Source organism: Callorhinchus milii, unplaced genomic scaffold, assembly GCF_018977255.1.
Source record: "Callorhinchus milii isolate IMCB2004 unplaced genomic scaffold, IMCB_Cmil_1.0 Scaffold19, whole genome shotgun sequence".
NCBI classification, from domain to species: Eukaryota; Metazoa; Chordata; class Chondrichthyes; order Chimaeriformes; family Callorhinchidae; genus Callorhinchus; species Callorhinchus milii.
In genome coordinates, this window is record NW_024704760.1 from 3,179,518 (window position 1) to 3,205,383 (window position 25,866).

A 25,866-nucleotide genomic window follows, 5' to 3' on the forward strand; every position below is an offset into this window, starting at 1 on the left:
TCAACTTCCATTTTGTTGTATTTTAAACATGACATTAGTATTTATGTTTTGCTCATGAAACACGCAGTCACTACACTTTACAGCGTGTCCCGTGAAGCGCATGGAGATATTCTCCTCAAAGGGGAAAAGGCGCTATACCGAATGCAAGGATTATTATTGTCGTTGTTATTATTTATTATTATTATTTATATTTTACTGAAGGCATTTGGAATTAATTTCATGAGACAGTGTTCAAAACTCGAATTTCATGCATGTGTGTGAAAAGGAAGTCTAGTAGGTACATATTGTACAGCTAATTGTTTAGAAGTCGGACTTATTAAAGCAGATTTTTATCGGCATAACAGCGTTTTTTAAATATTTATATGATTTTCATAAATTATTTTTATCCATTTATTTAAATAATATTATGAATTTATAATGGATTTAATACGTTTTATTTAAAAAGGAAATGTTTTTGATATGTCTTATTTCAAGAGGAAAGGAAAACATGCTAATTATTCATTGTTGAACTGTGCCTTTGGCAAATATATGTACACTGACGAATCACATGATAATTGAACGCTGACAAATAAAGTTGTATCAAAAAGAATTTTGTGTTGTTTCTGGTAAATGGCTCCAGTATGTAATAAACCAGTCAATCCAGTCACACGGTGCTGCATACCACGGTCGACTTATCCTACAATAATACGTGCCATGGGAAATAGAGGAAAGAATAGTGAGCAGAAAAAGTAAAATAAAACATAAATCGCTGGGCAAAGAACGATCAATTTAAACAGAATGAACAGTGAAAGAAAAAGTAAATGAAGAGAACGAGAGAACAGAAGAGATCGAGAGAGAGAGAGAGAGATGAGAATGAGAAAGAAAAAAATTAAAGTAGAAAACTACCGACCAGGAGAATAAAATATGATTTTAAAGAAATACATAACAACAAATGACATTTGTCCAGTGCCTTTCAAGTCGGGAGGACGTCCCAAGACGCTGAAATAAATTGGAATACGGACTTCTCAAGTGTCTACAATTAGAGCATGACGAAACATGAAAAATGATCATTTATTGTAAGATTTCACGCTGCAGCAGATAAATTATCGGCAACCACTTTCACTTCTGGTCAACGGTAGCAGACGTTTCGGAACAAGTTCTTCCTAACCCTTCCTGGAAATGCACTTGTATGAACATTCCCAAAAGTAGGGAAACGCCCTCAGTCTTTTGTGCGCTCTGATGTAAGCTCTCCCTAATATGGTATTAAGTACTTTCTCTCAATACATTCAATCAAGTTAAAGTTCTTCTGGAGAAAGTCCACCTGGGTTTAGATTTATTTATTTTTGCTTATTTTCAGAGGGGAGACGAGGAGAAATTATTTTACCCGGAGAGTTGTTATGATCTGGAGTGCATTGCCTGAAAGGGTGGTGAAAGCAGATTCGATAGTTGCTCTCAAAAGGGAATTGGATCTTTAATAATAATAATAATAATAATCCTTGCATTTGATATGCTCTTTTCACGTCGGGAGGACGTCCCAAAGCGCTTCACAGAACACACTGTAAAGTGAATTGACTGTATATTTGTGGGCGAACACAGCAGCCAATTGCGCACAGCGACGTCCCACAAACAGTCGTAGATTGAAAATGACCAATTTATTATCGTTTTTGGTTTTGGAGGGATTATTATTAGGCTCTGTGTGGAGTAGGGAAACTTGCCCAAGGTTTGGCCCTGACCTGCCTGGGATTGAACTCAGGTCTCTCACTTGCAAAGCGAGTGCTCTAACCACTGAGCTACAGGACTCCACGTCAAGGACTTTACTTGAAAAGGGAAAATTTGCAGGGCTATGGGGGCAAGAGCGGGGGGAGTGGGACTGGTTGGATGGCTCTTTCAACGAGCCAGCACAGGCACGATGGGCCGAATGACCTCCTTCTGTGGTGTAAGATTCCATGATCCTACACTTGATTTTCTCAGCATTTCAGAATATCTAGAATTTGGCGAAAATTTTCCGTAAGTTCTTTTGAGATCTATGGAAAAAAAATGGCTTCAAAGTTAAGGCCAGGCTTGTCAAATTCTGTACTTACTGAAATACGTTAAAAAAAAACAGCAAATCTGGACGAAGGTTGAATTTCTCTCCCGAAGTGTCAGAAGATTGGTTTTGAGGATGCTGATATACCAGAAGTTTTGCCCACAAAATATACAGTCAATTCACTTTATGGTATATTCTGTAGGCACTTTGAGACGTCTCGAAGACGTGATAATGCGCTCTTTCAAATGCAAGAATTATTATTATTTGACACATTTCCACCCGAGGCCAAAGTGTGTGCCCCCAGAGGATCGAATTCAAGATCCTCATCCTCACCTACAAGGCCATTCACGGCCTCGCTCCCTCCTACCTCTCCGACCTACTGGGCGCTCTATAAATGCAATCTTGTTGCTGTTGTTGTTGTTGTTCTCTAAATTGTACTTGATGAATCATTGTGATTCTGTCGGTTTTAAAGGGGACACTTCTTGCTGATAAAAATTCTCCATGACAATTTTTTGGGGGACAGCCGGGAGTCTGACACAAAGAAACCCATGACCGTGCTTAAGAGTAGCCAAACCAAGCTGAGAATTCCATGAATCCCACCTACATTTGGGAATCCCAGAGAGATTGTTGGAATGGAATGCGCTCTCTCTCTCTCTCCCTGGAGGGATGCATCCTTCTTACTTAATTCTGGACAGTATTAAGCGCAGGTTGGAAAGAGCCAAGGTTTGGGGACCCTCGAGAATGCATTGGGGTAACTGCTGGAGCTTAATCATCTAAAACCACAGAGCTTTCCGTTGATATCGCTGTCTGGCAAGCTTTCCCACTGTTTATGCAGCTAGGAACACCCTACCCATTAGGGCTTTGCAAGGATGACAGGTGCTGAGTGGGATGACTAACTGCCAGAGCGACTGGTCTGCCCTTCCAGGTCCTGCCGAAGAACCAGGCTGAGCTGTTCTGTCACCAGCAGTGCCCTGAGATACTGCAGTTGAAGCTGGGAAGTGCAACTCAATGCGTGAACTCGCTTCTGGTTCCAGGCAGAAGGTGCTGGTCGTTAGAGGAAGAATAAACGATTACGGTTGGTGGTAGAACATGTTGGTTCGAATTAGACGTTGGAAAATGTTGGCTCATTTCAAAGAGTAAAACACTTACTGTTAATAGATTGTGCAACACAGATTTGCTTAAAGACACACCTGTCAAGGTGAGGGAAGGAAACGGAAATCACACATTTAGTTGACAGTGTCGAAAGAAGCAGCTGACTGCTGATGCAAACCCACAGCCACAGTCACATGTGTATTTCTGATTCATATCGCCCTTTGCCACTAAATTTTCCACTATACCTATTGTCCTCCGGTTCTGTTATTGTGTAAAAGCTTTTTCACATCATTGCTGAAAATCCCCTGTCTTTGAAATCAGATAATTTCACGAGCGTTATTTTCCTTACTCTGATTCCTGTCGGTATTGATGAGGAAATATGATGGGGGAAAAAACATAAGAGAGGATGCTTAGCTGTTAAACAACAGAAAATGTAACTATAATTATTAATATTACTATTATTATTAACCTCTCGTCCCTTGGAGGGTGCTAAATAATAATAAATGGGGTTGGGGGTGGGGGGTGGATGTGTATGGGAGTGTGGGAGATCTCCTTGGAAATGTAAGTTCCCTAAGCCCAGTAGGAACCCGCTTCTTAGTCAATTTGGCAGATCGCTTTCCGGGGGTAATAATCCATTCAAAAATAAATATAAAAATACAAATAACAATAATAATTTGGTCACTCAATCCAAGACTGTTTGTGGGACGCTGCTGTGCGCAATTGGCTGCCGTATTTTGGCCACAAAATATACAGTCAATTTACTTTACACTATATTCTGTGAAGCGCATTGAGTCGCCTCAATGATGTAACCAGGCGCTATTTCAAATGCAAGGATTATTATTATTATTATTAGTAGTAGTAGTAGTAAATGAGCTCGATCCAAGCTTGACAACCGAATGTCGGAATCCAAGTCTGCAGTCTGTGGTGGTCTCGGCGGTCCCGGTTTCTGAACCAGGGCGGGTCGGTAGTATTCCAGGGCACTGCTGATGACAGCTCAGCCCAAAAATCATTTTACAGTAAAATGTTATTTCAAAGATAATCTTTCGCAATAATACCACTTTGAAAGAATTATCCCCTTCTCGTCAGTAGCTGATGAAATCACCCGGGAAGTTTAATCGAATTTAGTTTATTTTCGTGTTGATTCCATTTCAGCGTTCACCGGAATATTGCAGATGACCCGAAACCATAATAGGGGTTGTGTGTGTGTGGGTGGGGAGAGGGGGAGGGAGGAAGAGATTCCATAGCATTTTATACAGAAAAGAGAAAATTGCGTAAAAAAGAAGTATACAGTGATTCTGAAAACAAGGAAACAAAGTGGTTTTTTTTTAATGCCTGCATTGTTTTTGGTAAATACCGGAATTTACCCATTTTAAATTAATTCCTACTTTTAAACAAAAATGTTATTTCAGTCATTGGGCAGACTTGGTCATTCAAGCAAATGAAACACATGGCAATTTACACAAAAAGTAAGATTAAAAAATAAATAATAAAAATAATAATCCCTGCATTTGATTTCACGCCTTATCACGTCGTTGAGAGGTCTCAAAGCACTTCACAGGATATACTGTAAGGTAAAATAACAGTGTATTTTGGGGGGAAATCCTCTCATTGATTCACTTTTTTAAAAAAACTTGTAATATTTCATGCTCTCAAGCAAAAGGGCAAAGCGATACATTTGGATAGGTTGGAGTTTGGTTTGTCGGAGGGATTATTTTCTAATTGCATTCCTTCTTCTGTTGCTTTGAGTAAAGTCCCTGTAAAACCCTGTAAGACGCACGTTGGAATGACCCAGACAGAGACAACAACGAACCACTCACTGCGACTAAGAATGCGCTATAGCATTACGCATCGCGTGCACTCAGCCAGAACTCCCCACACAAATGCAGTCGCTCGCCACTGTTATCTCTCCAAACACAACAGGGCACAAACTGACGCACCTGACGCACCTCACAGCAATTAAAAGTGCTAAGAATTTTCATTTAAAAATAGATTTCAGCAAGGTACCTTCCACATCTGCATGGAGCAGATCGACATTGTGGGCGTTGTTTTTTATTATTATTATTATTATTATTATTATTATTGTTATTATTACCAATCTTGAGAGCAAAGTTGCAATCAATTCACTTTTTGGTGATTCCTTCATTGTTACATTCTCAGCTGTTTCAGGCCATTGAAATTAAGACGCTGTCACCAATCAAACCATCTCCAGTCCACCTCAAAAAATAATACTGAGGCATATTTGGGGAATTTCTAAGCAAAGTAACCCAATTAGGATATAAAGGCTGCAATTGCATTTTGAGCTCAGTTGTTATTTTCTTATCCAGCGAATAAAAACAAAGCAGAAATATTTCAGGGTGATAGCAATTGAAAGATTTCCACTGGAAGCGATGCAGAAAGCATATTATTCCTGTTTCTTTTTTTTAAAAACAAATAGGTCAAACTTCCTCACGCACAAAAAGGGACTTTAAAAACATTCACTGCTGAAATAATCGCTGGCTTTAAACAATCCCAAAACTTTAATTCTACATAGTTTCAAAATATTGTCTCATATTAAAATAAAACGACCGCACAAAAAAAACGCACGCGAGCAATTTTAATAAGGAACCCGATTTCAAGACGCAGGAACAGGTTGGTGCTCGAGGAAAATATAATTTGTCAATCAAGGGGAAAGTGGAAGAAAGTGTTTGGGAAGGGAGTTTTTAGTGAGCGAGAGGAATTTGGTAATCATATCGAGGTGCTTGGCAAAACGCAGACAGATACAGTAAAAAATATTTCATCATCACTTTATACTTGTTAGAGTTTGTCAGTGCTGCAATTGGGATTATGTAAATTAAGCATGAAATCAAATCTCGCCCAAGGAAGTTTATTTTTTAAACCAGGGGTGAGATCCGGGTAAATTTCCCCTGTGCAGGTGTATATAAAAAGAAGACAAGCACTGGCATGGATCAGAGCATCAGAAGCAGAAGAGAGAGACACAGAGAGAAAAGACAGCTCTAACTCACAGGTAAAATGCTCTCCATTCCTTGCTATTTATTGCCTCAGATTGCCAGTGTTGAATGTAACAGTATGGGTTATAACAGCAGGTTTAAACTATTCCAATATTTTGAGTTAAGTGTAAATATACATTGTCTCTGTAATCAAATATAGATTTTTGTTTAATATATAAGAAAAGTATTCTAAAAGTATATAACAGGTTGTTATATCTTATTAATTATTTATTGTCACAGAAAGTGTGCCTGAATGTAACCATCTCTCTCAAAATAATGTTGTAATTAATATTCTTTTTGGACACGTAGGAATTGGCAGCTGTGTTGCATGCAAAATACACAGTCACTACACTTATACAGCATCTCCTGTGAAATGTTTTGAGACGTCTTCCTCATTATGATAACAATTATAATCTTTGCGGTTGATATGGCGCCTTATCACGTCATTGAGACGTCTCAAAGCGCTTCACAGACTATATTGTAAAGTGGATTGACTGTGCTAACGTTAAAGGCTTTATATCAAATGCAATGGGGGGAAAAAATACGGGTTTGGCAATCCGATTAAATATTTGATATCTAAATATATATATATAATTTTTTTATTGCAGGTTTTGTTCAGAATCTGCCCTTTGCCACAATGAAGGTTTTCGGTTCGTTCCTCTGCCTGACCATCGTGTCTGTTTTTGTCCTTCAACCTCTCGTTGCACAAAGCAAAAGGCTGCATTTTGGGAAATGTGCTTTGTCCGTCGACTTACCCGAAATCAGAGAGTACTTCTCAGCAATCAGACAAACAGTGGTAAGTACAGAATATGCAGTTACTACACCTTACAGCGAATCCTGTACAAGCAATTTGAGTCCTCTGCCTGACGTGAAAGGCTCTGTATCAAATGCAAGAGTAGTTATTATTGTTAATATTGTGACATACATCAGGGTACACCCCTTCCCATATGTAACTCGCTTTGAATCTAATTATTAGAAAACAGTAATGTAAAATATTACAATGATTTTGTCTCAACAGCAAGCGGAAGATGTATCTGGGCACTTGAGGCTCCTGAGTAAATCTACATTTCATGGCATTCAGGTACTGCAAATACCCATCATTCTGCTTACAATATAAACACCATCCACTGTGCACTGCTCCGTAATTCAAGTGTTATATTTTGTGGGTGAAACGCGGCAGCCAATTGCGCACAACAATATACCACAAAATCCACAGTCGATTCACTTTACCGCATATTCTGTGAAGCGCTTTGGAACATCTGGAATATTAATATTATTATTACCCTCGATTCGGCTTATCAGAATATTGTATTGATTTCTCCTTTTCAGGCTGAGGACAGCTGCTGCTTTCTGCGCCACTTGTTGAGATTCTACGTGGAGAACGTGTTCAAACACTACACACCAACCAGCGACCTTATCAAGAGGAAGACGAGCAGCCTGGCTAACTCCTTCCTCAGCGTCAAGAGAGATCTTCGACAATGCGTAAGTAACAAGACCGCACAGAAGGTCACCTCATGTCCTCAATTGCGCGAAATTAAATTTCATGGGGCAAGCTTTAAAAAAAAAATCTATATAATATATAGGTATAAAATACGGATTCAGCCCCTCAATAAAATTCTCCCCAACAGTGAGCTTTGCATTCCCTAATGACATTTTGACATAACCCACCCATTGAGGGTTTTAATCTGGAATGAGCCGTTTTGCAAACGCTTCTTTGGCTGCGAGTGCAGTCTTTCACAATTTAACTTTTTTTTAGTAACGTAAGTGGGAAACCCGGTTGTTAGTCGATTGGCGAATCGCTTCCTGGGGTAACAATTCACTTTAAAATATATTCTGTGAAGCGCACTGAGAACGTCTCAACGGCGTGATAAGTCGCTATGTCAAATGCGAGGATTGTTATTATTATAATTTTCAACATCAGCAAAACATTAAGCCGCGTACTCTGAAATGTTATTGTTCACAATGGCAAGTGTCACATTTATTGCAAAAATCATTTGTGGTGTTTTTATTACACAGACCTCTGTGACATCTGCTCCTTTGGTTTTTACTCAAGTAGTGATGGGGGTTACATCAGTTCTCATTGTAGTTTGCTTCCTCCAACAGCACGCCCATGGTAAATGCCATTGCGGCGAAGATGCCAAAACTCGGATGGACAATATCCAGGAAACATATGAAGAGGTAAGTTGAACCATTTTTCCTTTCCTGCATTTGGAACACTATTCTCGCAGTGATAAACGCCAACACCAACTTGCATTTATGTAACACCCTTCACACAGCGTAACGTTTCAGAACGCATTACACTTTGTATAGCGCCTTTCACGTCCCAAGGCGCTGGACAGTCAGGGATTTGGACCCGAGCTGGGGGTTGCGATCAGGAAGGGTAGAGGGAAGGGAGGGTTGGCGTAGGATGACTGAAGAACGCTTATAAAATTCAAGAGAGACAATCTCCTGCAAACAAAAAATAAATCACATTAAATTGACACAAACTAAATACTAGAAGTGCAACATTAAGAGTGGAGGAAAAACAGAAGATAAGCAATAGCTGATATTTTTGGAGCTTTCACTATAAATTATTAATTCATCAATCTCTTCTTTTTCAGCTGAATCAGAATGCGGCTGTTGTTAAAGCCATCGGTGAAATCGATATTCTCATACACTGGATGGAAAATTTTGATTAGAAATAGGCACCGCCTTGCACTGCAAAGCATGAATGACACAGCAACACACTATCTTAAATACTTCCATAAGGAAATTGTATCTGTTGTTTAAAACTTTTTATTTAATGAATTTGTTTTGTCCCTCGCACCCACCCTCGATATAAGGCTCTCTCCAATAATGGCACTAGCCTTGTCATAAAGTTGCTCTTGATTTTCATATTCTATTGCATGTTGAGATGTGATAAATTGTAAAATGTTTCTTATCATTAGAGTTGGAATTGTTCAGCTTCTGAATACTGATTTTACAGTATTACATTTGCTAAGTAAAGTAACTTACATTTGTTCAGTTCTTAACATGATACTTGTGTTACATGGACAGACATGGAGTATTTGCTGAAGATATTTCTAATTAATTTAGCAAGATTATGTTTAAAACCGTGTTTCATGGATGGAACGAGGACTAGTACGTACATATTGTACAGACTATTGTTTGGTATTGCATTAAGACTTATGGATGTCGCCATAAGAACATTGTTATTGAGATTCCTATGTTGTTTGTAGTGCATTTATTGAAATAAAATACTTATGGAATTATGACCTCTCTGACTGTATTCTGATTGTATTCAACTGTGTTCGTGCTTCATAGAAACACAAAAAATAGGTGTTGCAATATTCTTTTAGAGGAACACCCAAAAATGTGATCAACAACATAGATACCATCAATCCACTAATTGCTTCTCCCATAAAGATATGCCATCTATCACCAACACTTACTGCAGTGACACACATCAGTAATGTTGGAAGAATAACAGAAGAAACATAATACGTAAACCCCCATGACGACATAACTGCAGCATTAGTTTGGTATGGTTCATTCACATACATATACCCAGGAGAAAAGGGTTTTGACCATTTGACATTTTGCCCGGAGGAAATATAGAAATTATTTTTGTCACTTGTGGTAGTTTTCTATTTCCATCACATTAACAATGAGGATATTCTGCCTTTGCAGGATTTCCTGGGTGGCAAGACTGACATAATGTGTTTTTTTCTAATGGGTGTTTCTTGTTGTTTTGCTGGATGAGAGGTGTGGCTCTTCCTGTTTATTTTAGTTAAGCACATTGTCACATTCAGGTATTTCTGTGTGACGAGATAAGTGTGGAAAATTTCTGTGCATTTTTGCGTTCACAAAGGGAGACAAACCCTAGACAGGTCCCGCCTGAGAGAATTATTCCACTGTAAATTACACTCAGGTAGAAAAATACTGCAGCAGATAAAATCTGCTAAAATCCTGAAAACCAAGTCCCTTGTTTTCCTGACCTGTTTGTCATACAATTGCAATCAGTGCTTAAAGATTAACATAATTTTGTTATTACTGTCAGTCATTTTAAAATCCAATGGCGATAAAATTGCTAACCTTTCACCATTCAGTTTTGGTGTGCAACTGAACAATCAAGGGTTTTATTCAAAACATTTCTAAAGTAGAATGTATGAGCTCACAAAACACAGGGCAGTTCGGAAAATAAGTCAATGTAGAGCTGTCACGTATAAGTCTATTAGCACAGTATTTAATATTTTTTTCTTCTGGTATACAGAAACATTTCATTCACCAGTTTGTTGTTGGGGAAATTAGATAGTTATTATTCAGTCCAAAGCGAAACATTTCTTCCGTCAGGCTGCCCAAAGGTAGCAAATGTTCAGAGTTCAGAGTCAGACCCTCGCCTGAGCAGTCTTGGACAGTGCTTTAAGGTCAGAGATGCACTTTGCAATGCTCTCTTTATCCTGCCAAGAGAAAAGCAGATTTTAGTACAATCATTCAAAAGGTTCTAAGTTCTACATGGGGGGGAAGAAACGTTGGCTCATTTATATGCATCTTAATTGTTAAATTCAATCAAGCCTCTCATTTAGCTCAGCGCTCCAGGGCAAATCCCATGATCCTGTTCGAAAAAACGAGGGGCGGTTCTCCGAATCGAATAGACAATTGGTCATTTTGGGGGGGATTTTGTTGGTGCAAATGACTGCCGCGTTTATCTCCACAATCACTGCACTTGACAACAATTTCTTCTGAAATTGTGTGAATGTTGCTCTCAAAATGAAATCCTTTCAAATTCTCGTCTCTTCTATTTTGCAACAATGCTATGAAATGCTTTGTCATCCACCTGAAGCCAGGCAGACATCGCTTGAGCATCTCAGCAGAAAGCTGGCTCCTCCAAAGTGCAAGACTTCCTTAAAACCAGCAGCTGAAATCCCGACATGGGGGGGGGGGGGGGGGCGGGGGAGACTTGAACCCAAAACTCCTCGTCCAAACTAACATCTGCTTGATAGAGCACTGGCAAACACGGGGTGATAGTGGAAAGACAACATGAAGAGCCAGGCATAGAACATACTTAGTATTCATTTTTAGTAGATTGGATGGGTCTATCAAATTAATGATTTCCAGACAGATATTATGTATATTTCAAAAAGCTCTCCGGCATTGTCCAATCTTACACTTGTGCTCTTTCCCCCAACAACTCATTCTGAGTTGTATTGCTATGCTACCTGTTTCTCCCAAAATACTAGCGAAATATTAACCCATTCATTTCTCTGGTTTCTTCCCCTCACCTGTTGCGGGGTCAGGCTCTGAATTATGCTTTTCTCCACCCAGTTCACCATATACTCTTGTTCAAGTCTTTGCTTCAGGTGCTGCAAACCGATTTGGTAATCCATGCGTTTCTTCACTCCGGTGTGTACCTGGTGGATCCGTTCCCGGTAGTTGGCTTCCAGCAACATGGTGACATTGTTCTGCAAACCACAAATAAAAGCATTTTAGTTGACTGCACCCGCACATCTCAACATCACATCATTGCACTCAGTTCCCCCACCCCTTGATGATTCCAATTCACATAAAGATACAATTGTACAGTCCCATAGACAGGTTTCTGCACACTCCCTCTCCAATAAGTGGTCATTCTGCGCATGAGCCCAGTCTATTCGTCTGTGAGGCGTAATCATTTTTGATATCAGTTGACATTAACCCAAATCCACTTTCCATTGAGGACACTGGATAGCATTCTGAATTTCTAGCCAATTCCCACTCAGGGGAGCAGATACTGCCCACAAAATACAGGTACATCACATCAGAGTACATTCTGTGATGCACGTTGAGACCTCGATGATATGATAAGGCACTCTATCAAATGCAAGGTTTATTAGTAGTATTGATAAGACTATTTTAACCCTTTTGTGTATAATAGTCAACACGGGTGGATTTTCTTTTAAAACACACACTCATTATGTGGTACTTATTAATATTGTTTTCATATAACCAGGAATTATGTTTGTGCTGAAAGGTTACTTAATTAATGAAGTTTATTACAGACTTTAAGTGATTGGTTGCACAAAATTCATTAGAAACCATTTTATCTCTAATGTATCAGTGCTTGCTAAATGAGAGAACAACAACAACAAATTACACTTGTATAGTGACCTTCACATCGAAAACATGTCCCAGGGCGCTGGACAGTCAGGGGTTTTTGGACCCGATCTGGGAGTTGAGACAAAACTGGGCTGAGGCAAACCAGAAACATTCACAGAAACACTGTAGATAAGAGCGTTAGCAAAATGCATTCCCACCCGCTTTGCGTCAAACAGGTAATTACGGCCTTCGACTCGCCACTGCTCTTTTTTCTCATTGTCGATGGATTGCATCAGGTTATTCATGGTCGCATCCTTCACCTCTTGAATTTCTGCAACTTTCGCCTGTTTTGTTTAAGTAGAAGAGAGAACTGAATATGGGTGGAAATGTAACAAATGATTCAATATTTATTAACAGACTATCCTTTAAGTGACTCTGGCAATTTCTTACCATATTCAGTTTGTCAGCAAATTCTGCTACAGTCTTTCCATATGTTTTAATTGCATAGAGGATGACAATGCCAACGGATAGACCTGATATTGTCTCATAGTTAAGGACGTAGATTTCTTTTGAGAGAAGGTACACCAGGAGTCCAGTGCCAAACATATAAGGACCTAAAATGGGCAAAGAGGGAAAAAATTAAACATAGAAAAGGGTACAAAATTCATTAAATATAACAACAGAGCTTCCTTCTAGTCATAATGTTCCATTCGAACCAGATTCATTTATCTTTATGTATTATAATTTGAGACGAGAGGCTGTTTTAAGTATATATGTAATCTGAGACAGCAAAAGAACAAATTACATTTGTATAGTGCCTTTTACGTTGTGAGGATGTTCTGAAGCACTAGACAGTCAAGGATGTGCCCCCGAGCCGTGAATTGGGATCAGGAGAAGGGAAGGATAGGAAATAGGAGGGTGACCGAAGGCACGGTCGAAGCGGAAAGTCTTGAGGTAGGCCTTGAAGGAGGCAAGTGAGGGGGAAAGGAGGGAAAATATATAAGGATGGTCTACATTAGTTTACAAAACAACTAAACAGGGTTGAGACTAATCTCACATTGAACAATTCAAACTATTTTGAGAATCTATTTTACTGACCGGTTACTCCAGTCTTGGGGTACAAGAACTGGAAGAATTCCTCTGGAACGAACCCATAGCGCACTTTGCCTCCTTTCTCAGGAAGTGCTGGTACAGGTGCCTTAGACTGGTGACTGGTGTGGAGGTTCCTGAACACTGGCAAAACACTGGGAACAGAATCCAAATCAGCATTGTAAATACCTTTGCAGCTTAGTGCAGAATAAAAGAAAATAGCTAGAAATTTCCATTTACTTCAAATAGATGAAAAATTACTAACCTGACAGGTGCCGCTGACTTCAGAGCAGACACTGGAAAAAAAGGATTTTACAAATGCATAAAACTGGAATGAGTTCAGATTGTCTTCAAACAATGGACCGAATCATAAATTAATTGTGATCAAGGAGATAGATCTCGGTTTATGGTGAAACACTGTCATAGCAGGCACAAAGTAACCAGATTGATCACTCCCAAAACAGGTCTGCTCTATGTTCGAATCAACCCTGTGTCCTAAATCCAACCAGCAAAGAGCTTGTCCTACTACACCAGTAGACAATCCTTCTTTGGGAAGTTAAGTGAGGTCCACTTTGGAGCTGAGCTGGCTCAATGACGTGTCTGGCACAATCTCTCGCTCAAACTCATCCTGTCACTTGGGGTTCATAGTAGTAACAACAATAACAAGCAATAATCCTTGCATTTGGTACAGGGCCTTATCATGTCATTGAGACGTCTCAAAGCAAATACCGTGCAAATACTGTGTATTTTGTGGACGGGCGAAGAATGGCAGCCAGTTTGCCCACAGCAATTCTCGAATAAACAGCCACGGAGTGAGCGGCCAATTTTATTTGGGGGAAGGGGATTGCGGACGAGGACACCAGGAGCGAGAAACTCCCTTCTCATTTCGAACAGCGCCACGGGATCCTTAACGTCCACCCGAACAGGCAGACGGGAATTCGGTTCAACGTTCCAAACCCGAAGGACGGCACCTCCGGAGATGCAACGCAACCCCAAGCGCTGCGCCCGGAGCTTCGGCCTAAGACGGCGCAATTGCAAGTCCGACGTGGGCGGGTCGTGAACCCAAAACCTTCCGACTCAAGAGAGAGAGGCCGGAGCCCTACCGCGACTGAGCCAGACTGACACACACACACATATATATATACACACACACACATCACCACCACCGTGCAAAACACACAGAGAAGCCCTGAACCTTTCTGCTTGTGGCAGTGTAGCGGGGGGGGGGGGGGGGGGGGCAGGCTTGGTCCTGAAGACAGAGAGAGACACCTTTGTGTGTGTGTGTGTGTGAGAGAGAGACCGACCTTAGCCTTGGCCCTCGCTGTGGAGTCGGGCTGGTGGGCATCTCACACATAATAATAATAATAATAATCCTTGCATTTGATATAGCGCTTTTCACGTCGGGAGGACGTCCCAAAGCGCTTCACAGAACACACTGTAAAGTGAATTGACTGTATATTTGTGGGCGAACGCGGCAGCCAATTGCGCACAGCAATGTCCCACAAACAGTCGTAGATTGAAAATGACCAATTTATTATTGTTTTTTTGGAGGGATTATTATTAGGCTCTGTGTGGAGTAAGGAAACTTGCCCGAGGTTTCGCCCTCTGCCTGGAATTGAACTCAGGTCTCTCACTTGCAAAGCGAGTGCTCTAACCACTGAGCTACAGGACTCCACGATGGGGCGGGGGGGGGGGGGTGGGGGTACTTCAGTGGCTGTCAATGGCTTGAGACACCGCGTTCGCAGTCTCTGGCCTCCTGTCTGACAGCCCAGGCTCAGGCCCAGGCCCCCCCTCACCACCTCCGTGTCCTTGTTGTGACCCAGACCCTTACCGGAAGCGAGTGCGGCGGCGCGGGACAGCATTTTTTTTTTCTCTTCCCTCCCTCTCTCGTTGTATTTTACGGCCGCCCCCGCGGGTTGGGGGTGTCAGGAGGAAAGACGGTGACCGGCCCCCGTCGCGCAGCGAATGCTCCCGTCTTCCTCCCTCCGACCTCTCGCTCTCTCCGTCGCTCTCCAGCGTCCAAAATGGCGGCGGTGGGGTGGGAACTGGGTAATCTCGCGATGGGTGTGTCAGGAGGGCGAAGGGGTGGGGGGAAAGGGGAGGAGATCTCGCGAGAGCTGTGTGTGTGTGTGTGTGTGTGTCGTCAGGAGAGCGGGGCGGGGAGGAGGGGGGAGATCTCGCGAGATCTATGGTAAGGAGGTGCGGGGGGGGGAGAGAGGAGGATCTCTCCTCCTCCTTCCCCCCACCCTTCCTTACCATAGATCTCGCGAGATCTCCTCCTCCTCTCTCTCTCCCCCCCACCTCCCCTTACGAGGGATCTCGCGAGATCTGCGCGCGCAGATGGGGGGGCGGCGGCGGCGGGAGATTCTCGCGAGAGCTCCGCGCGTGTGTGCGTGTGTGTGTGTGTGTGTGAGGGGCGGGGGGGGGGGGGGAGTGGGAGGAAATCCCGCGAGAGAGAGGTGGGGAGGAGGCGCGCGCGGAAGAGCCTGCGTGCGTGCGGTGCGTGCGTAGGTGCGGTGCGTGCGTGCGTAGGTGCGCGCACGCGCGGCGCCGGTTGGCGGCGGCGGCGGCTCGAGCCCTACCCCCCACCCCCCCCCCCCCCAAAAAAAAAGAGAGAGCGAGAGCATGGAGAACCCGTGGAACATTCCCCCCAACGCGCCCGCCTGCATGGAGCGGCACATCGACACGCTTCACTACAGGAACGGTAAGACGCCTTCTCCCCCCCCCCCCCCAGAGAGAGAGGGAGAGGGAGAGGGGGGGGGTTATATATATTATATATATATATGTTGTGGGTGTTTGACTCACTTCCCCGCCCGCCCGCCCGCCATGCTGACCCGCTCCAGCGCGATCTCAAGTGCATCGTTTTTCTTTCTTCCCTCTTTCTCACCTCACTCCCCCCCCCTCTCCCCCCACACACACAGACCCCCCCACAGACCCCCCCCCACACACACAGACCCCCTCCCCCCCACACACACACACACACAGACCCCCCCCCACACAGACAGACCCCCCCCCACACACACACAGACCCCCCCCCCCACACACACAGACCCCCCCCCCACACAGACCCCCACACACACACACACACACCTCCCCATCGGTGGACGAACACCGGCCTCTCTTTGTACTGTGCGCTCGTCGGACACGTTCTGAGTGTGACACCAAAGCCACTGAATCACCGCCTGTCCACTCCCTGCAGAGCAACACAGTGCAGTCACTGTGTGCCCAGACATCAGGTGCTGTTGTGGTTTTGATTTCATTCCTAATAAAAGTTTTTCTCTTTTTTTTTGGGGGGGGGGGGGTGGGGTGTGGTGGGGTGTTTGCAGATGGAGCCCTTTTACTTGGTGCCTCGACCTTGACTGGACGCAGTTGGTTGGGTTCGATCTGGGTTTTTAAGGATCCGCTCAAGGCTCCAAATGAAGAGTTCTGCACCGTTGGTGTCCAGACAGAGGCAGGGGTGGTAGATACCTGTTGGGTCTCCGACCGAGGAATCCTTGTGGCATCGGATTCGGGTAAGTTTGGCGCAAAGAAGTCCTTTGATGAATTTGGCTATTTAACCACGTGATGCGTTGAGGGAGAGTTCGGGTGAACGGTATTTGGTATCGCGCCAGAACTCGAGCCTTATTGTCCAGCGCCCTGCGACATCTTTCCGACGTGACGGCGGCTGATACAAGTGTAATTTGTTGTTGCGCATCATCAAGATATCTCGAAGTGCTTCGCAGAAATTACAGTAAGGTGTAGTGACTGGATTTTGTAGGTGAGCGCGGCATCAATTTAAGCATCAGCCCCGCAATATCCTGCAAACAGCCGTGAAGTATGCAATCAGTTTTATCTGAAGGGCTATTTGCCAGGACATGGGAGAAATTCCCTTCTCTTAATAAGCTATGAAATGAGTTGTAATACAGAAATTAATTAAGGTTTACAAGCTGTATTTTCCCACAAATATGTTTTTAAATTCATGACATTACTTGGAATGGAAGCGAGCTTTACTTGAGCTGTGTGCTTGTAGAGTTAGTCTTATGGAATTATATTAATTTGAGAGAGCTGATCTTTATTTACTTTGACTTCAGGTGCTGTGGAATTATGGGAGGTATCTGAGAGCGAAGCCCTAATGATGAACAAGTTCTGTAAATATGAGCACGATGACATTGTTACTAAAGTGAGCGTGCTGTCTGGCAAAACACATGCAGTCAGCGGCAGTCTAGATTGCAGGTTTGTACCATTAGCCTCTTTGTGTTGTTAACTCCCTTTTGAATTTCCTCAGTTCAAACTTCTCATACCATAACCTTCTCGAATGGTACATTTGAGTCCTGAGTTTGTGTCATCTTATTACTCTTAAGTCTATCTGCGATGAAAGTCTTATCAGAAAACTGGAATGGAGGCAATGTTTAATTTTTAGTATCACAACAGTACACAAGTAATCAGTATCTCACAACTCACAATTATATTAGGTAAGCCACTTAATACAATTTTAAATGTGAATTTAAATAGCAGTAACATTCTTAACTGCTTTATCTATATCACTTAATGTCTAACTTTGATTGTGGATGACTAAACGCAATGAACACTATAATAACCGTTTGCTTTGTTTTGTTAGTGTGAAGGTTTGGGACTTAGAACAGCACACTGTGGTCAACTCTTACAGAGGTGAGTGGAAGCGCACAATACAAAGCTTGTGAGCAGCCATTATTTTATTGAATTACGTGGGCTATATAATTGGTGAACAGTTCTATTGTACTGAAGAAGTTTAAACCAACCAGGCTTTGCACATCTGCAATTCAATTTGAATAGAATTTTTGCCGTGCATGAAGTTTGAACAGTTTTAGGAGGTTTTAATTTGTCAAGAACTAGTTACTCAGATGATAACTGTCCATTATGTATTAATTGATTATTGACTGGTTTCTACCTGCAGCTCACTCTAGGTCCGTGACGTATGTAGCTTCCTGTCCCAGCAATGAGAGTCTCTTCTTGTCTTGTGGTCAGGTAAAGAAAAACGCATCAAATGTAGAGTTAATCTGCCTACTGCTTTTGTTTGTGGCCAGCCCAGAATTGTTTTACATATTCAATATCCATTATAAGTTTCAAGTTGGATATGTTTTGTTATGGGAATGTATGTTTGCAAAAAAAAGTTAGCTATAAATTAGAAATGTTCAGAATCTTACCACGTTTTCAATTTGGGGTGTGTAATTAACCGTCGACAATCTTTCACACATCTACTCAAGCGGTTTGAATCAGAATTCTAGTTGGCTTGCATACTTTGAATCTAAAAGTGATTTTTTGCACTGCTCATAAGTACATGCAACAACAACTTTCATTGATATAGCACCCTTCATTCGGGGTAGCATCTCAAAGCACTCAACAGTGGTGGAACCTGATACCAAGCCTTGGGAGGGGCTGGTGACCGTTCAAAGAGGACGGTCTTTAGGCATGATCTGAAAATGGAGAAGGAGGGATTGAGGGAGACATTTCCAAAGTTTCAGGGTGTAATGACTGAAAGCACTCCGCCGATTATTACGTGCAGTCTACCTATCATTTTTATTCTTCTGAAAGAATAGGATTTCTATCTTGTGTCCTTTGAGAGTTAATTTATAGAAAGTTTGTTTAGAAGTCAAATCCTTTGTTCTTTACCTACTGGTACATGACAATAATTTTTTAGACTTGAAAATATAATCCAGGCCTGCCTTTAAATTGATTTTGCTTTTCCAGGACAGGAGAGTTTTATTGTGGGATAGAAGAAATTCCAAACCAGCCTTTCGAATTGGTAAGTATTATTTAGCCCTGCTATCGTATTTCCAATGCTTCATCGCCAATGATTTCAGCTTTCAGACTTTTTCCAAACTGCATAGTAGTCCATACTGAGAAGGCTTTATATAATCTGGGGTAAGACTTACTCATTCTTGGTCAGATTGAGAAATCAACGTATCCTTTGTTTGATCAAGAATTCACTGATATGACACTATTTTGTAGCTCATGAAAGTAACTATTATCTTTCAACCAAGTGCATGTAAATAATATCCACAATACACAATTCTACCCTGTATTACAGTTTTGGGAGCAATTTAGCTTACTGCTTATGTATATGAATAGGTAGTTTGATTCCAGTTGAGATTCAGATTTTGAATTTGTCCTCATTTTGGATTTGCAGCTTGTTCTACGGTGTTGTGGATGTGCAGTTGTTATTACAGTTCACACCAGCAGGATGTGCTCCAGCACTCCTCTTAAACACTCGATTTCTCTGCTTTCAGAAATTGGAGTCTCATGCTGTTCTCCAACTGCTGTCACGTGGCATCCACAGAAGGAGGACATCATAGCCTTCGGTAACTAAACCTAACCCTTCGTTTTGATGCTTTCCAATTTTTTTTTTTAAATCCTTTTAGACACGTCGCTCCCAAGTAAATGTGAGAACTGCATTCGGTAATCGGGAAAATGGTATTCTTACTGTGTTCTGTTGCACTCTTGCACGTCATGTAAAGTGTGATGTTTTACTGAACATCCTGATTTTTCACAAAACTATAGCCTAAATTTAAAAGCTATTGAGCAACAGATTAAATGTCTCTATTCTGGTAGTGTGAGATTACTCCTGACTATCATTATTATTACTATTTTGCTTTTTGCTGCATCTGAATCTCTCTTATTAACTGAACAGGAACTGAAGATGGAATTGTCGGTATCAAAAACTTACAGAATGAGACAGATTCAATACAGACGTCTAAAGTGCACACGCGGGCTGTGTCTGGGCTTGAGTTTTCCTCGCACAGGTAACTTGCTATTATCTTAATATCTTAATAATCTTTGATTTGATAAAGCAGCTCATGTCAAAACATTTTAAAGCACTTTACAGAGAAAATACATTTTCTTCATGGACCCGTTTTACCTTTTTGTCTTACAAGTACTCCCCTTCTGGCTTCTGTGAGCGAGGACTGTACTGTAGCTGTTGTTGACATGGACCTCTCCAAAGTGTAAGTAAAGCAGGGACTATGGAAAGCTATTACTTCCTGTATCTGTCGCTAGGCATTTCTTTTGGTGCTTGTACATAACTGTGAGCCTAGAAATGAATTGTTTGTTCTTTTTGTAGGTTTAAAGATCAGTCACACAAGGACTTTGTTCGTAGTGTATCCTGGTCACCTCTAAATTCTGCTGTAATCAGTACAGCGGGCTGGGATCACCAGGTTCTACACCACACGATCAGCAAAGAAACAGCGTTAAATGCAGCAGAAGATTAGCAGACGTCGATAAATCCTTTTTTTTGTACCGTTTCTTTATAACCATGTTACATCCTTGAAATTCTACCCCGAGTTAAGGAGCAATGACGGGTATGTCATCAAATTCATTTGTCATGGCAGAAATGATCTTCATTCTCTTAAAGCAGTAGAGAAAACAAAAATCATTTGTGGACACTCCAGATTTCTACTTGTCAAATTGAAGTAACCCGTTTCAAAATTCTATAGCCCTTCCCAACGTAAGAACTTTTATGAGCAACCTCATTCTGCTCTGAATCTTGCCACATACGGATAAGTCAGCAGTGTTTTACCTCATCATTTTTCTTTTGTGACTGGGAGCAGAAAGTTTATTACAGCAAACGAGTTGGCGAATTAGTTAACGAATGAGCGGTTTGAGTAATATTTGGGTTGCTTGGTGCCGAATGATTACTGTGAATTTTGACCCCTGCTGCTGTGCAATTTATATTTCATGATTCACATTTTGTTGGGGGGGTAACGAAGAGAATGATTAAAAAAAAGTTAATAAAAACTGGTCTGTTTTTGTATCCTACTATACCAAGGTTTGCAAGGTTATTTGAGAGATACCCTGACATTAATTTTGGTGTTGGTGATACACACTGGTATAAAGTACCAGAACTACCATATTTAATACAAACAATTTTGTATAGATTACTTAAAGGGGGTTTCCAATTGCATTGGAATAATTTGACACCCAGTTTGATTGATGCTTATTGAAAATAACACTGATGCCGTTCGTTGCACTGATATAATTTGCACGCAAAAGAAACTACTTATGATGAAATCTCCACAGACACTTCTAAGTTAAATTCACTGAATTCGTTAATTTCATCAATTGACTGCTTGGTTATTCCACATCTCACTCTTGATTTAGGTTATGTCAGCATTGTGCACGAGATAGGACATTAACAGAGCCCCTCCCTTTAAAACCGGGTGGGTGGCGATGTGATGTATACACCACAGATGGTGTACTTGTTCCCTGACTCATCACTAACCCAAATATTTTGCATCGCACCAAAACAAGTCCACGGTGTGAAGCAATATTGATTCGCTGTCAGAAAAATATTAAGACTGAACAGGAACTGAAAATGGAATGGTCAGTGTTACGAAAAAAAAACTCGCAGAAGGAGATGGGTTCGATACTGACCTCTGAAGTGCACGCCGGGTCTGGGCTTGCATTTTCATAAATGCGTCCCGGTGGCCTGGGAAGAAAGTATTTCTTTCTGCGTCCCGACGTGCGTATACCCAAAACATAATTTGATTATATTGGGGCATGTGAGATTTTGTAACTTATTCCACACCCATAAGAAATGCCCGACTGAAATTTCCTCATCAGTCACCAGCAGTTTATAAATAAATCAGACGCTTATCTGCTCCCTCTCCATCAGAGAGCTCTCGTGTAGCCATGGAAACCTCGTCACCGTGACTGCCCTTTAGCATTTCTGGAGCATCAGAAGTACAAGTGAAAATACCTAATTGGCAGCACACAGGAAGCTAACATGAACCAAAGGAAAACGAGAGAGAGAGAGAGAGAGAGAGAGTTTATGTCTTAATGACTAGCGTGTGGACACGCTCCTCCTTCCCTGCACTGTTGGGAGCGCCTTAATTTTTTCTCTCTCTTAATTAATCTTTTTTTCATCCGAATCTCAGTTGATTAACTCTGAAGATGGGTGTTCTCGAGCTAGAATGGTCGAGCCGAGAACACTGTCACCTCCAGCCTGCGCAGTTTTAAGTGGTTGATAAAAGCCTTGCAGTTTCTGGAGCATGATAAAAGTTTAACAACATCCAAGTGGAGGTAAACTCTGAACAGATATTGTACGGCATTCTATCATTTTAAAAAGCATTACATTTAAATACCCCACAAATTAATTATGCACAATTTATCTTTAATACCCAATTAATTCCCTCTTGAATTGGACAACTCAATATGCCTCCTCTGCCTCTCTGGGTAGTTAATTGTACCTTGCTCTGAACACACTAGATTTATTGATGCTCTTTAGGATCCTGAATACTTCCAATAGAATCTCCCCCAAGTCTTTAAGTGCAATCTTTCCATCTTGGCTCAGGTGCCAATTCCACTCATCCATCTATTTGCCGCAATGTACTAGTACTCCAAGTAGGGTTGGACATGTCAATGTTGCCATTGTTAAAGGGTATTAAAAGGATTGTTGCAGGTGTGCAGCAAAATTACAGGGCGACTGAGATTGATCTTACAATGGTGTCAGACGTAAATACACGTTCAGATTGCTGGGTGTGTCCATGGGCACTGCAGTATTATATGATCAAGGGGTAATAATTGTGCAAGGCCTCCAGCATAATGCCCAACTAGCTTTCTGGAAACGACTATAAAATATGCTCTGTTCTCAGACAAGTACTAAGGTTCTGTAACACTCAATAGAAATCCTCAATATTCTTAGAAGGGTAGAAACAGGACGAGGCCATTCAGCCGCTCGAGCCTGTTTCGCCATTCTATAAGATCCGTACCTCAAGTCCAATTACCCCCCCCCCCCCCTTGCCCCATATCCCTTAATACCCTGACCTAACAAATAGCTGTTCATCTCAGTCTTGAAGGTGTGAATGGATCCATCTGATGATGTGAATGGATCCAGCCTTTCTTTGGTAGTATAAGTTAGTAAATATAATGGCATATAGGAGGCACTATAGGCACGTTCTACTGAAAGCTGACCTGCCCAGCCAACCTGCTTGGGATTTTTGAATTCAAACTCATTCAACGCTTTCACACAAGGCTAAATTGCTTTCCAAATTCCCTTTTCAGCACAAGCATTTTGTTTTATAGATTCTGAAGCAAAAGCATTGAAATGTTAAAAAGTTCCCAAGTAAAAACACTTTTTTTTAAACAAAGATTAGAACTCAAAAAAAAGATGCTTTTCTTGATTGAAGCGCCTCTACTTTTGTTCCGAAGCAGATTTTAAGAGTCTATTTTTTTACTCAGATCTCTTTTCAAAAGTCTGAATGCAGTGAATTTTAATATTGGATGAAACCGTGAAATCTCTCAAAAAAANGTGTCTGACATTTAACTAATCATCACAGCATTTTCCCACCATTATTTTCTTGCCAGTCATATTTTCACTTACCCTCCTTTACAATAACCATCATTTTTTTTCTTTAAATGAAGTCTGATCTTCCCCTCCAGGATATGAGCCACTTTGTAATATAAATTTCAATTTAGTGCATTTGTCATGCCAAACAAAAGCCATGACTCATCATAGGTTGGGCACATACTTCACGAAATATATATATATTATACATACACACTCAGAATTTTGTTGAAAGAATTTCTTAAGTTCGTCATATGGGTAATGATTAATCAGCAAGCTGGTAATGAGGTGTTACCTACAATTTTTAACCTACAATTTACTTCTTCATTGATATAACTGAATTGCATAAGAGTGTTATTATGAGGTAAACGGGCCGCTTGATCCTCCAAGTCTGTGCGGGCCAGCACTTATAGTCCACCCCTCCTAAGAGCCTCTCCCAAATGCCTCTATTCCCTTCCTCACAAATGCATTTGTTTCCTCTTAAATACATCGACATATCAAATATTTCCTATTTAAGATTTGTGACAAGTTAGCCTATCCTCATATATCCTACACAGGACAGATAGAGATCACTTGCATTCTACAGGACTTCCTGTTTCCTCATTTTATTGAAGCCGAAACTCTTTGCAACTCTTTGATAATGATAATCATCTCCTGCTTGCCCCATTCGTTCCAATGACATCAAGAATATGGAATTGCTCACCTACCACAAACTACACGCTTCAAAAACCCAACCCTGGTTCACCTGAACAGGCTAGATAAGAGCTCGGTTTAATGTCTCATCTGAAGGACAAACACCTCAGGCAATTCAGAATACCCCAGTACCAAACTGAAATGCCAGCCTAAACTATAGTTTTTTTGTGTGTGACAAGTCAACGTAAGCTGGAAAGAAGGTAATATTTTCACCTCCCCAGCTAATTAATTTACAGCGCAGTTCTAACCTGTTCTTTCCTCAGTGGCAGAATAATAAAAAAAAAGTTAAATGAAACCTACTGCTGTTTACCACATCATTAAATGGTCTGGAAAAGTAGTAGGTCTAAAGGTCACTTTGAGTGTTAAGAAATTCACCCACAAAGCAAACAAATAATGATTACATAATTTGCAAACTGCGTAGCCAGTGTATTTTAAACTTCACGACCTGTGTCTTTTATAAGCACAGAATAAGTTTCAGGGAGTCACCAAATGTTACCAGAAAAATATGGATCCCATATAAAAAAAAACGATAGCAATGAATGCAAATGATTTGTTAGGTTTAGGCGGCTCACTGCTGTACTAATGAACTAGAATTTAGAGCAAGCTGAGGAAGCTCAACACTACAATTCTCCACAAGGTGAGAGACTGGTTCTCAGTCAGGGGACCAGGGGAGTTTTAGAGTGGAAATTTGCAAAGCTCATCAACACATCTTAGCAGTTAGCAACCGAGCAGCTCTGTAATACATCAGCTCTTCGCCATGAGAATGGAGCACAATAGTGGGAAGCTTAAAAGCATGAGGGGAGAAACATCTTTGTCTATCACTGAGCCAAGCCAACAGTTGTAATTCAGTTCATTAGTCCTGTTAATGTGGCATCCTGTAGTTTATTGGTTAGCACAAGCGAGAGGACCTGGGTTTGATTCCTGGCCAAGGCAAAACTTAGGCAAGTTTCCTTACTCCACTCTGTTTCCCCAGCAGTAAGTAGGAACCCAGTTGTTAGGCGATTGGTGAGACACTGCTGTGCTCAAGTGGCTGCCGTGTTTCACTCACAAAGTATACAGTCAATTCACGTTGCAGTGTATTCTGTGAAGCATTTTGAAACGTCTCGAAGACGTTATAAGGCATTATATCAAATGCAAGGATTATTCTGGAACCAATAGATCGAAACTTTAGGTTTCTAAGTGTATCCTTTGAGTCACCGCCTGCATTCGCTTGCTTTTTTATTGCCGTGTAGTGGGTGGGTTAGAGCTACATAATATAAGTGCAAGGGCAAAGAAGCAGATAGTGATACATTGATCTGTAAGGGAGAATATAATGATATATAATGAGATTTTGTCCTCAACTGGTTACTGCCAAATAATAATCATATGTTCATTTATTAAATATAACCCTAATCTGATCCAATCTGAAACACAAGAATTTTTAAATCTTTTTGATGAACCTTATGCGAACGATTTGAACACAAACCGTTTTGCTAATCTTTATGGCCTCATCTTCACAGTCAGCAATCAGCTTCATACAAAAGCTTTTTATTATTTTGCCCCATTGTTATAGTTACCAAGACACCTCCACTTGCCGCTTTAATTGGAAATGGGTGAGGCTGTGAGCACACGAAAGTGACGCTAAAAGAAAACACACTGCTGACTTGCAA

At 41.3% G+C, this 25,866-nt stretch overlaps 3 protein-coding genes across 3 annotated transcripts; 2 read left to right on the top strand and 1 right to left on the bottom strand.

Annotated features, from left to right (window-relative positions):
• Nucleotides 1–6,721: 6,721 nt before the first annotated feature.
• LOC103182558 (interleukin-20-like) lies at nt 6,722–8,762 on the top strand. Its single transcript, XM_042342248.1, has 4 exons — nt 6,722–6,884; nt 7,107–7,165; nt 7,414–7,566; nt 8,685–8,762. The coding sequence occupies exons 1-4, from the start codon at nt 6,722–6,724 to the stop codon at nt 8,760–8,762; spliced, it is 453 nt and encodes a 150-aa protein (XP_042198182.1).
• A 1,528-nt stretch (nt 8,763–10,290) lies between these two features.
• atp5pb (ATP synthase peripheral stalk-membrane subunit b) lies at nt 10,291–15,253 on the bottom strand. The gene is given in 7 exon segments (NM_001292685.1): nt 10,291–10,523; nt 11,346–11,525; nt 12,357–12,482; nt 12,589–12,752; nt 13,237–13,382; nt 13,493–13,523; nt 15,059–15,253. Coding segments are annotated over 7 exon segments (750 nt in total). The 5' UTR covers nt 15,090–15,253; the 3' UTR covers nt 10,291–10,451.
• Nucleotides 15,254–15,828: 575 nt separating this feature from the next.
• Nucleotides 15,829–20,976, top strand: LOC103182498 (methylosome protein 50). The gene is made up of 10 exons (XM_042342225.1): nt 15,829–15,931; nt 16,554–16,739; nt 17,298–17,439; nt 17,825–17,874; nt 18,140–18,210; nt 18,934–18,988; nt 19,473–19,544; nt 19,874–19,985; nt 20,118–20,186; nt 20,303–20,976. Exons 1-10 carry the CDS (start codon nt 15,853–15,855, stop codon nt 20,448–20,450), a joined length of 984 nt encoding a protein of 327 aa, XP_042198159.1. The 5' UTR covers nt 15,829–15,852; the 3' UTR covers nt 20,451–20,976.
• The last annotated feature ends 4,890 nt before the right edge of the window (nt 20,977–25,866 follow it).

Bases quoted from the DNA above. Each gene is read 5' to 3' on its own strand.
- LOC103182498 (XM_042342225.1), top strand. From the start codon at position 15,853: ATGGAGAACCCGTGGAACATTCCCCCCAACGCGCCCGCCTGCATGGAG. The intron at 17,440-17,824 runs GTTTGTACCATT...TTGTTTTGTTAG, and splicing joins AGCGGCAGTCTAGATTGCAG to TGTGAAGGTTTGGGACTTAG. The intron at 19,545-19,873 runs GTAACTAAACCT...TTAACTGAACAG, and splicing joins GGAGGACATCATAGCCTTCG to GAACTGAAGATGGAATTGTC.
- LOC103182558 (XM_042342248.1), top strand. From the start codon at position 6,722: ATGAAGGTTTTCGGTTCGTTCCTCTGCCTGACCATCGTGTCTGTTTTT. The intron at 6,885-7,106 runs GTACAGAATATG...CTCAACAGCAAG, and splicing joins AATCAGACAAACAGTGGTAA to CGGAAGATGTATCTGGGCAC. The intron at 7,567-8,684 runs GTAAGTAACAAG...CTTCTTTTTCAG, and splicing joins AGAGAGATCTTCGACAATGC to CTGAATCAGAATGCGGCTGT.